Source organism: Exophiala oligosperma (assembly GCF_000835515.1).
Source record: "Exophiala oligosperma strain CBS 72588 unplaced genomic scaffold supercont1.5, whole genome shotgun sequence".
Classification (NCBI taxonomy): Eukaryota; Fungi; Ascomycota; class Eurotiomycetes; order Chaetothyriales; family Herpotrichiellaceae; genus Exophiala; species Exophiala oligosperma.
The window spans coordinates 2,174,279-2,185,876 of record NW_015622822.1 but is presented as its reverse complement, the minus strand read 5'-3'; the positions used below and the strand labels follow the sequence as shown (position 1 = coordinate 2,185,876).

General features: G+C 52.1%; 2 protein-coding genes across 3 annotated transcripts; both read left to right on the top strand.

Annotated features, from left to right (window-relative positions):
- Positions 1–11: 11 nt before the first annotated feature.
- On the top strand, positions 12–1,961 carry PV06_06116. Of its 2 annotated transcripts, XM_016407192.1 has the most exons (4): positions 12–256; positions 321–338; positions 399–507; positions 629–1,961. In XM_016407192.1, exon 4 carries the CDS (start codon positions 1,327–1,329, stop codon positions 1,885–1,887), a length of 561 nt encoding a protein of 186 aa, XP_016262796.1. In that variant the 5' UTR covers positions 12–256; positions 321–338; positions 399–507; positions 629–1,326; the 3' UTR covers positions 1,888–1,961. The 2 variants fall into 2 exon arrangements, with proteins under 2 accessions (XP_016262796.1, XP_016262795.1); XM_016407191.1 differs by having other exon boundaries at positions 321–507.
- A 5,951-nt stretch (positions 1,962–7,912) lies between these two features.
- Positions 7,913–10,867, top strand: PV06_06115 (uncharacterized protein). The gene is made up of 4 exons (XM_016407190.1): positions 7,913–8,571; positions 8,633–9,494; positions 9,548–9,856; positions 9,907–10,867. Exons 1-4 carry the CDS (start codon positions 8,540–8,542, stop codon positions 10,111–10,113), a joined length of 1,410 nt encoding a protein of 469 aa, XP_016262794.1. The 5' UTR covers positions 7,913–8,539; the 3' UTR covers positions 10,114–10,867.
- Positions 10,868–11,598: the final 731 nt, after the last annotated feature.

The following is an 11,598-nucleotide window of genomic DNA, read 5'->3' as shown; positions in this document are numbered from 1 at the left end:
GGGGAGATGTTCGATATTCGATATTCGCAGTTACACATCATCTGTCCACATTCGTACCTATGTACATTACAGTCTCATCTGGCCAGCAATAACCTTTGTGTCTCCTTCTCAATGCTTTCTAGGTGGTACTGAGCGACCATCTCTCTCTCTCCATTTCGATCCTCGGTTGTCATTTATTCCTATCTCGGTCTATATACCCTTTGATTGTTGTGAACTACGAACTCCCGCCGCAATGACATGGTGGTGGATGTTAGAAGTATGCCTGCTCCTCCTCAACTCCCCAGTTCTTCCTTCTACGGGCTTCTAATAATCCCTACCAGAAACGAATGATAGAGATGGTGCGCTATTGACCTTCTAGTTGGCCGCTTCAACCTTTCCCCGTTTCTAATCGTCCCCAGCTCCTCCGGAGTCCGTCCTTTCATCGAGGCGTTCAGAAGGTTCACAAAAAGGTCCATGAGTTACAACACGGCAAACCCCCGGAGTACTATGGGGGAACACACATTGACTGTACGTGGGCGCACACTGCTATCCTACCTCGACTGTCCCCTTCCCAAGAGCTGTCCAACTGGTCAATTCAACCATGATTGCGAGACTTTCAAGATCAGAGACTCACAATTTTTGTCTGTAGCTGAACAAGAAGCCGGCCGCGGCGTAAAAAATCTATTCAAGTTGTTTTGGGAAGAACTCAAAACAGGCCACAAACCACCAGAACCACCGACGAAGAGATGACACCAGCCGCCTCCGTCCGGTGTGAGTGAATGAAGTAATGTTTACAACGAAACAAGGTCTCGATTAGCAAGGTGTTTCGGGCGTTTTAGTGAAGACCTATTTGCCCAGGGGGGTCTTGTCCAAAATGGCTGTATGCATATTGTTTGCAACGCGTGTGGAGACATCTGATTTGGAAAGTCACGGCAATCTTGGGAAGAATTTCAAGTTTTTTTACAAGTTGAATGCTCAACTCCTTTGTCATTCCGTGATGGTAGGCAGGATCACCATTGGGACCATGGGGCCTCCCCCCCTCCCCGATCTGATGGCAACCGTCGACACGAAGAGAACGAGCCGAGACAGGAATGGAAGATGTAGGTCTAATCAATATGGTCTCAGCATCGTGCAGAGAGATCGTCTTCCGTGCCCCGGCGTCTTACGCCGCGGTATATTGTACGCACCCCCTTTTGATCGCCGACCTCTGATTGATTAGGGATCCTGTTTGTCCGGGTAAGTATCTGTTGTACATCTGGGCTTCCTTTCCCTGGACAGATTGCTGGTCGAACAGAAGAAAATTGCTCACGCCAATTCCTTTGATTCCTGTAGCAAGTCGTTCAGGCTATGGAGTACCGAGACGGGTCGGCCCTTTGTTGCTATCTATTGCCACGTCATACACATTTGAGGAGGCGGGAAATGAATTTACCAACCGGATACAGATTGGGTCAACTCATCGTCATTCCTCCATGCGAGTCTGACCCTCATTCCATCCGAAGAGAAACCAAACACTTCGCCTTGATCGAACTCATGATCTTGTCATACTTCAAGATCAGCGGAAAATCCCTTTGCAAAGCCGAGGAAATGGCGAACATTGACACACGCCCCTTTCTCATGTTTGGATACACAACGATCTCTACTCTTGCCACGTGCCCTCTGAAAGCAAGCCACAATGGCACAGACAGGGCAGCTCGTAACAATGCCGAGAGCTACGAGGCAATATCGATCTGCCCATGTTCTGTCCGCAACATATCTTCGTCCTTCCAAGGGGGCTTGACAAGCGGGGTTCCCCGGCCTGTTCGTCCCCCGAGGCGCCCTGACAATTGCCTTGTCAGGCTCGGAAAGGCAAGAATTCGGTCGGTCCCTGCAGGTGTTGCACTGTCAACTGTGACTCGATGTTTTAGCTAGGACGAGCATTTGTCAGTAACTGCTCAATGAAAATGTTGAATCCGGCTGTGCACGTTTCACGTTGTACCATGTAATGTCTGGAAGTTGTTCCCTTTTCTTGCCGAAGGTTATCTCCCAGAAGAGTGAAGCAAACGCCCTTTCCCGTCAAGATGCGGGCGATCGTCTTCTGCGTTGATGCCCAAACACCAATATTGCTGCACGTTGGACGATCTCTTCTGGGTCCGTCCAGGTATCTTGCCGATCAAGTAGAAACCTACCTTTCTCACCTTTAAGATACCACAAAAGTCATTGTCGAACTCCACACCTGAGCCACGCGAGTGCATCTACAAGGCTGCAGGCCTTTTTCGCGGGAGGGTTGGAGCTAACCGCGGCGGGCTCCCGCTGTCATATCTGCAGGTTCACGAAGGCGCTGCCGACGACGGGATCATTCCAGCAAAGACAAACAGAACTTACTGGGCGAAAAGCCAGCTCCGCAGCAAAGGCGCGGGCATGCAACAAGCCACGATGCAGCGATGACGGGTGTATATTGACCGCATTACAAAGTGGCCTGCATGTGCCTCGCTCCGGGAGGGGGGGAAAATGCACCCCCCCTGCACGAGGTCGATAGGGAACGAACTGTTCAGCTGCCACTCGTCTTCGGCCGCAGCGACAAACGTCGTGTCCCGACAGTTGACCCGGTTTGTGTCTGGTCGCATCGTTGATCGGTCAGTCCCTCGCGCTGCGTGCTGGACGGTCACCCAGCCTGTCTCTCAGCGTTGGGGCAAAAGCTTGTCACATCGGCCAACTTTGGTCGTCCGAACGGGGATGACCATAGGTTTTGTCAACCTCTGGTTGGTTGACCCACTCGTTGTTTGTGCGTGACGGTGCAACCAACAAGTGACAGGACAAAGGAATGGTCAACCAATCCGGGACCCCAGCCACCGCAATGAATTTCAGAGCTGACCGACTCCAGAAGCGCCGCTGATTTCCCTTGCACCATCTGAGATTTTGACAGCTGCGGGCCGTATATCAACAGTTTGATGCAGATCGTGCGACTGCCCATGCTTCTTGTAACCGCAGACGTGCCAAAGTGGTCTCTCTGCGGTGTTTCAGCCCATTTAAGCTGTGCGGTTCATCCCTCTCCTTTTCTGCGGGGACCGTCTTCACTAGTCGACGTGCTTGACTTCAGATCGGATTAGTCGTGTCCATGACAAAAACTGTGGGAGTTGATGTGGTCCGCGACACGTAAGAACCATGTCAAAGGCATTACTGTGCGGGAATGGAGCGACAAGTGTCAAGTCTGCCCAGTCGAATTATGCTGCCGCACAACCCTTTTGCCTGTTGCATGTGCCTGTCCGTGTATCTGGGGAGACTTGCTCACCTCCAGTGGGAGAGAGTGGGAGAGAGCGAGGAACTCTGCGGGGCCAATGGTACCGTTACACATTGTCCTCGAATCTCAATGGGCCGGCGTGACAAAAGGTTTGGATTGAGTACGGGAGCAACCTCCTGTCTCGTTGATAGTGTAACGTGATGATGATGATGATGATTGCTGAGGCACCAGGGCTCGAACCACGTTCCCAAGGTCACAAGCCTGTGCAACTGGGGGAGGGGGGGGTCCCTGAATACGAGCTTCGGGAGCTATTGCTCGAATCTCGCCGGCGAATATGATAGTTCGAGCAATTGCTAAAAGATTGGCAGCTCAAGACGACACCCAATGGCGACGGTCCGGAGATCTGTAGGTGAAGGACTTCGAAAAGCAACTAGGTTAAACCTTCGATTCTTCGTCACTGCATTTTAATGTTTCGAACGCTTTTTTGAGTTGGGCGATTTGTGCTAGGGAAGAGCCGATCGTAGGCCGTCCATACCTAGATTACCACCTTTCCGCCACCCTGGGCATCACGAGAGGGCGGATCAGGAGGGAAAGTCCGTCCACGGCGAGAGAGTTTGCTCATGCAGTACTCCGTAGGTGTGAGAGTTTGTTCACCGAGAGAAAAAACTCCTCCGGCTTGTGTATCGAGAGTTGTCGCCTTTGTGCAACATCGGTTGCAGGCTCTGTGCATTGCACGAGGAGCTTGTACGAGTTGTCCCCCCTGTCACACCTACAGTAAGTCAACCTAGGACAGTTCGTCAGGGATGTCAGTAACGAGTTATCGGGGGAAGATGGCCCAAGGATAGATAGAGTAGGCACTTGGGGACAGTGCGTGCACAGGCAATTCTCTGAACCTGGCCATCCATACAACAATACAGTAATGACTTCTCCCCCAGCTTGCTCCTTCCTACTGAAGCTTCTGCCATTCTCCGGGCTCTTGATTATCGACGGGAAGTGACTTGGATTGGACATGACCAAGGTCCAACCTCGGTGCTCCGAGAGACACCGAGCTTTCCCGAACACGACCATTCCTCTTTCTGACGACCATTGGAGCCTAGTGCGAGTCTCTTGGCCTTGGCCATCGCGATCTGAACGGGTTGTTAACATCTCTTGAAGGCTTGCCACGTGCTGGTGGCGCTCCGGTTGCTTACCACATCGCAGATAGGCAGCTTTGTGTGATTACAGTGAGTATTGTTACCCACTTCGTCTCCATCGCACCATCCATCAACTGGCATCCCCCGAAAGCAATAGTACTACTCCGTAATAATAAAAATTCCAATCTTGATCGCCCCAATGTGATCGCCACTCGCGCCGTGTGTAGCGAGGGTTCAGAAACGATCATTTCGGCAGACTGATTTAATCCTGACCTTACGGTAGGCACGCGACCGAGTCAACCGAGGAGTGGCAACTTGGGACCGAGTAGATCACAGGGGTTCTGTGCAGTTCCAATCTGTCGGTGAGACATTATCGTTGAGTGCACTGGAGCACCAGGGAAATTGTCGGTGCCATATGCGCGCCCATGACTTGTAGCAGGGGGAGTGATACACGCCTGCAAGAGAGTTGTTGCGCACGGTGATTCCTGCGTTGGTAGGTAAGCGGTTCTCGACTGCTTCGTGTTACCGATAAACAAATATCACGCTCTCATTCAACGTGGCTTGTCATACGAGGCGCCATCCCATCTGCATCACCATCTACTTGTCATTCTGAGTCCCTTGTTGAGCTGGAGATAAGTCACTGCGCACAGATGGGCCATTCCAATGACAGTGGGCCACGTACAATAGCATAGTCCAGGGTACAGCCTGAGCTTGTGTGTCTTGGTTTCACAACTCCAACCGAAAAAGTGTGGGCAGCTGGGAGCATCGATTGCGCGATCCGACCATGGGCATGGGAGATTTCTGGCAGCTGTCAAATATGCAAGTTTCCAGCTTCGGGTGCCATATGTACGTGAACCCTGAAAAAGATGACGCGGTGACCGACATTCGACAAAGGGAGCCCTTCAATCCACGTGAAGGGACTTGCAAGAGGGGATACGAGTCGTAGAGTCTTACGAACAGTCTCACCCATCTGTTACTTGTTCCTCTGCCCTTCGGATACGGTGTCTCTGCGTCATGACATACAAGGGTTGTCGTGTCGGAATGTTGCCACAAGTCACGAGTCAACTTCCTTGTGCTGCGGTGAGCACCCCGTCTCCGTTCAACATCCAAGAATGTTCTCGTTGAACCGCGTGCTCTTAAGCCGGAAGGGGATGCGACAACGAATAACAGATCATTCGAACATCAAGGTACAACCTTCAAACGCCAAAAGCATCAATAATACTACTGCAGAGGCCTGGAATTAATCGGTCGATCAGCTACAGCCACATCGGTAAGCGAGATTCCGGTGTACAAGTAGCTAAAGATAGCCGAATCTCGATTCAATAGTAGCGGATCTGGCATTGTAAAATAGCGAACAGCACGAATCGTAGATCCAATCTCAGAATGTTCACACTCTGACAGACATGAGCACAAGTGGTCGTGGCAACAATGTGAAGCGACGGACTCGCTTCAGTCTGTGGTGATGATAAATAATTGTCGGAAAGTCAATGATGAAACGACCAATCGATCTACCGACAAAATGCTCTACCAGAACCGGGATGCAAAGATCTGGCTGAATGGGCCACACGACCGACGCCTTTTCAGATCCTCCAGGCAAATTTGGCTTTTGGCAGGTGTCCTCGTACTCGCACAGTCCTCGAGGTCAAACTCCACGTGAGGAGACGATTTCCGGATGGCCTGTTCATCATTGGCTCCATGATTCCGAGTGACAAGGGGCGGCTTCTTAGGCATTTTGTCAAGACACCCGTCAACAGATCCGAACTCGACACACGCTGCATTTGTGAAGGCGAGGTAAATCCTGTGTACATATCCAAGGGGAGCATGATGTAACGGGTGCTGCGGCAGGAGGAAGAAAGTACCAGGGAGGATCTAAACGATCTGACCAAGGGAACGTTTCGGATTCTCTTGATTCGTGTTCCGTGTGGATCGACTGGAATCGCCCTGCGATACGTTGGATTCTGTCCAGGAAGCTGGCGGAAACGGGTCAGAGACAACGAGAGTAGGAAGGAAGATGATCACGACCGCTAGACCTCAAAGAGCCTGGCTACCCAGGTTAGCCATGGGCCATGGTTTCGAAAATGCCGAATGAGGCGCCTCGCTTAACTGGGGGTTGTCTGAAGGAGTAAGCCACACTAGCCAGATGAGCCTCCTAGCGACTATGGATACAAGTACCTGGGCGGTGGGAGTTGTTTTCCCGCAGCTGATGGGCCTGTGCTCGTCGTGCTCGGGCTAGGAGGCACTGTAGCTGTCGTACTCCGTAGTCAGATCCAAGTTTGTAGGCTAACCGGCATCTCCCTTTTTTGCCTCTCGAGTCTCATGAGGCATGCCACCCACTTCTGTTTCGAAGTGGCATGGTGTCGTACGTAATGCGGTGGATGTCTTCGCTGAGGGAGAGGAGGAGCTTCGTTCCAACTGTGACAAAGACGTGACGAACCATGGTGGCGGCGTACACCGGAGCGCTGTCACGTTGTTCGAAACGTTTGTGGATTTCTTTTGGAAAAGTGTGGGCTGACGGGAAGACTGCGACAAGAGTGATTGCTGGGTGATAATAGTCCGAGGGAGAAGATGAGTTGTGTAGCCACTCGAGAACGAGCAGGCAGCACACTAGCCAGGTGAGGCGAAGCGAGTAGATTGCTGCGGCCGGGGAAGGTGTAATTGTCTACCTTACTCCGTAGTAACGAGATACAATAACGGTTGTATAGCACTCGGTACGGATCTGCCACGGTTACTCCGTACATATGTGACTACGAATACAATCGGCAGGGGGTAAGCCTGTGAATACTTTCTTACTGCTTTCCGCAAAGCCTACAGGATTCGCTCGTATACGGACACCAGGGTCTATTTACCTGTTCGGACGACGCCATGGCCATCTGGCATAACTGGTAGCGCCCTCTGTTAGCCACCTATAGTACTTGGACATGCTCCGTACTGACTCCGTATAGTACTAAGGAACTAGGGAACAACTGACAGTACCGGTTGTCACAAATACACAAGTGTGTCCGCAGCAACTCGTCCCTAATGCACCAGCTGGGTTAGTGGAACAGGCATTACAGTACGAAGCTCCGTACAGTACGGAGTACATACCTCATTGTTGTGCCCATCTCCAGGCAAAGCCCCCAGCCCAAGCCTAGCTCCCTGACTTCCTCGCTCCCTGGCTCCCTGGCTCCCGGCCCCAATCCCTAACGGCACAGGCTCACTAGGCGGGCCCATCACACTACTCTAGGCCCAAAGTCTGAGCACACATGCCTGGTCCCTGGCATCCTGGCCGATGCAGCCACCCTGAATTGCGACTGGCTGGCTCTGTCCCATCGCCATCGCCCATCATGATCGTCCATCTGGCTGCTGCTCGCCCCTGTCACTTATTAGTTGTCCTTACACCAGTGTGAACCCACCCGCTTGCCCCCTCCGAGTAGCAGGCCCTCGAGTCCTTTCACGCTCCTCCGGATGCCCAAAACGCTATCTGTCTCTCCCCCCCAAAGCCCTCCCGATCCACCTACCAGACTCTCACAGGCCGCGCTGGTGGTTCTGGGACACACACTCACTGGCAGTGCCCGCGTCAGACCTTTCCATCATTCCCACGGCCCATGCTAGTGCGATCTCTCGATCTGTTCTCCGCCCATCTCGCTCTCTAAGACTTGCTCATTCTTTCATCCTCTCTGCCTTGCAACCGTCACCATTCTCTCAACTCCGGATCCCGTCTAAACCTGCGTCTCTGCATATCATTGTCGACATTCTATTCTGCGACTCTTCCTGTTGTCGATCTCAAGGATCTCCCGGTCTTGTTGTCCTCTCCTCCTCATATTCTCTCATCTACAATCCTCCAGGCAACTTGTTGGGTCCGAGTGGTGCGGCAAGAGAAGGTCTATTGACGGCGCTCGGGATTCCATATCCGCTGCACGTACACACCATCATCGACATCAACACATCAGCACTGGAGAAGAAGACGTGGACTGTCCGCCTTCAGCATTCACGCAAACAACTCCTTCTGACCCAGAGGCACTTCTGGTGTTGTTCATTGGTGCGACTGTTCAAACGTCACGAGTCCTGCGTAACCTGGTGACGGAAGACATTAAAATCTGCACGGAAACCTACATTGGCAATACAGGAGTTCTCTTCCGCTGATCCGCCCATATGGTTGATTAGGCCTGCTCTTGAACATACTGACGACACTTGTCGAAGAGGGAACAACCGACACTGACAAGTTGACCCAATGGCGACTTTGGACTTGGGCCCTAGGCAAAGGTTTGTTGACTGTCTATGACATGTGCATCCGGTGTGAGGACTCTGCTGACGGACTCGATAGGGACACGTTGCCCCCCATCAGTCATCTAGACCTGGATGTCATCAAAAGTGATGGCAATGGTCATTCTCGGTTCGGTATGCTGAATGGACTCAGTATCTCGACTGCCCCCGTGAGCAGCCCAACCACTACAATGTATACCGGACCTCCTCCCCCGTATTCTTGTGCTCCCTCGACAGCAGGATCTGCGTCAGGATTGTCGGGCTACATCTCTCCTCCGGAGTCCACGACTCGACGCTCTACGCGGGATGAGAGGGAATCTCCAGGCCTGCGCAAATCACTCCCGTCTATACACGAAGCGCTCGGGGACAGATCAATGTCACTACCTGGTCCTCTGTCCGCCACCTCGCAACAACAGCCACTTTCGACTCCTACCGCAACCGTAGGCCAAAGTTTCCCTGACGGCCCAAAGGGGCCTGCCAATCCGTTTTCACAGCCGCCAGGTCCAGCACCTGTTCTCAGAGATGTCTTCTCAGGCTCTCAAAAGAGCGCCCCTGTTGACAAGCCTCCCATAGCTTCTTCTACTGATCCACGTCAACCGGTGTCCCAGCATTTTGGCTACCCTGGGTCTCCACCGTCTCAGCCACCACCACCTGCGTTCCGTTCTTCATCACTAGCCAACACATCATTTAGCAACCACAACGATCATCTACCAGCCACCTCGCCTCGATCATACGATGCTCCAAAACCACCGTACTCATTGCCTCAATTTGGTCCTTCACCTTCTTCGAATGGACCACTACCTCACGAAGCCGGACAAATTGGCGCCAAATCTGCCCCATTTCCCAGAGCCGAAGATGTTCAATTCAGTGACAATGTAAAGCGACACTTAGATGTATTTGATGCCGAACTTGGATTCAATGAAGTGGGCCTCATTCCCATATCTCTCATGTTATACCCTGTATTGACTGTGTGCAGATTAGTGAAGCCTCGGCCGGGACGCTTGATTTCGCCAGAGTCTGGGCTCCGCGCTTCCACCACGGGTCCCGTTCAGGCTATTTTCATGAAGCGCTTCCAAGTTTGAACGAGATGGACGAAGCCCTTCGACAGTCCCATCGAATTTTTGAGAATTTGACTCATCTGCGTGAGTTGGTCTTTGCACAACAGACTGCACTATCAGAACATCGGGCCCGGCAAGCTGAAGAGTACCGTGGCTTGCCTGAGGGATATCGACATCCACATGTAGCAGACAGAGCAGAGAGAGATGCCAAAAGACATCGACGTGGAGTAAGTATCGTCCATAGCTGTCAGGAACCTTATCACTGACTTCTCACCAGCAAAAGGCTGCTCCACCAGGACGCTGCCATAGTTGCAATCGTGCCGAAACGCCAGAGTGGCGAAGAGGTCCCGATGGAGCGCGTACACTTTGCAACGCCTGTGGTCTACACTACGCCAAACTCACACGAAAAATGGGTGTCAACAAGGCAGCGGCTTTGACTGGCTCGAGCTTACGACCAAAACATTTAGACCAAACGCGACCTTGATTCAGGTCATTCATTTGCAACGACGAATATATTTGACGGTACAGACGTGATCTCTTTAAGGAGACGACGATGATGATTACACAGCTACGAGATGCTCCTCGAGCCACCACTTTATTTCCTTTTCTGATTTTGGCGTCCCGGGGAGGCAAACTCATTTCGAAATGTGCACTATAAGCAGTGATGCGACGGTTGGGACTGTGATTGTACAGAAGGGGCTCTTGCAAGAAAGCCCCAAAAGCGATGGGTTTAGGAACGGCGTATATTTGCACAGTGTAATGCCTTGTTAGAGGTATTCGGGAGCACGAGCGATGATTTTACGCCGCCTGAAGATGGATTGTTTCTGATACCCCAAACCGCTGCCTTATTAGAGGCTACTTTTGGAGCATTCTGGTTCCATCATATATCTCTTTGGTATTATTGTTATTATCTAGTGTTGGACGGGGGAAGGAGGAGGGCGTGAACATGACCGTCGGTCGGCGGGGACGCGGCGGGTACGATTTGAGTCAAACGAGGATCTATGTCTGGGGTTGCTTTTTTGTGATGGCTGTCAGACCTGGTGACGGCGACACCAAAGTTGCACCTATTCCCACAGCCCACACTTGTCGATTCCCATCAACAACGCGTTATAGCGTGGTGGTGAAAAGCACAGGGATATCTCGCATACAAAAAGTCACAGCAGGCGAGGCCATGATCTTCCATGGTCTCTCGCCCACAGGCAACGAAGAAATCGAATCTTTCTCAGAATCTATCATCATCTTGTCTCCTTGTTACAACACAGTGTCCGTGCTCGTACATTTCCATATTTACTTCGTAAAGAGAGCTGCATGCACAGTGCGCTTCTATCTACAGCACCTGTGCAGCAGTACTCCGTAACAACGCGCTAGTCGCCAGGATATGCAGGACCTTGTCACAAGAGCTTGCCACTCAATGGCTTTACGCGGGAGGCTGATTGTCCTGATGCGAAGTAGCAAGGTTGTTTGGCTCAGTGATTTGGTGTGCTCGGACGAGGAGGATGGATAGTACAGAATACGGAGCACTGAGGGGCCGTCAACGCCTCGCAGAGAGCCCACCTTCACAGATCCCTGCTTTCCGATGTGCAGCGATTTGCAACTGTCTCAGGATCAGGGAGTGGTCTTGTCGGAGGCGCAGCGAGAAAGGTGACAGGAAAGAGTCAGCAACAACTACAAGGAGTATCCGTACGGAAGCCCGGTGCATCGACTACTCGTGTGCCAGGCTCACTAATTTCGTCAGGCCACTCATCAAGCACCTGTTACCATCAATACCAGCGTCGTTACAAGATGGCTGCCGTAACTGGAACGGGTCAAGCTGCAAACCATCCATTTCTCGCCTGGATCGCGACTCCATCTGTCTCGCTCAACGGCTCCTCGGCCTAGGCCATGGCTCAGTTCGAGCCTGAAAACACTGGAGGCTGGAGCATCGCAGGATCGGCCATGATCAGCGAAGCCGTCAAGCTCCCTCTGCCCA

Excerpts from the sequence above, each read along its gene's own strand:
- PV06_06116 (XM_016407192.1), top strand. The coding sequence starts at position 1,327 with ATGGAGTACCGAGACGGGTCGGCCCTTTGTTGCTATCTATTGCCACGT.
- PV06_06115 (XM_016407190.1), top strand. The coding sequence starts at position 8,540 with ATGGCGACTTTGGACTTGGGCCCTAGGCAAAG. Across the intron at positions 9,495-9,547 it reads CCGAACTTGGATTCAATGAA|ATTAGTGAAGCCTCGGCCGG; the intron begins GTGGGCCTCATT and ends GACTGTGTGCAG. Across the intron at positions 9,857-9,906 it reads CCAAAAGACATCGACGTGGA|CAAAAGGCTGCTCCACCAGG; the intron begins GTAAGTATCGTC and ends ACTTCTCACCAG.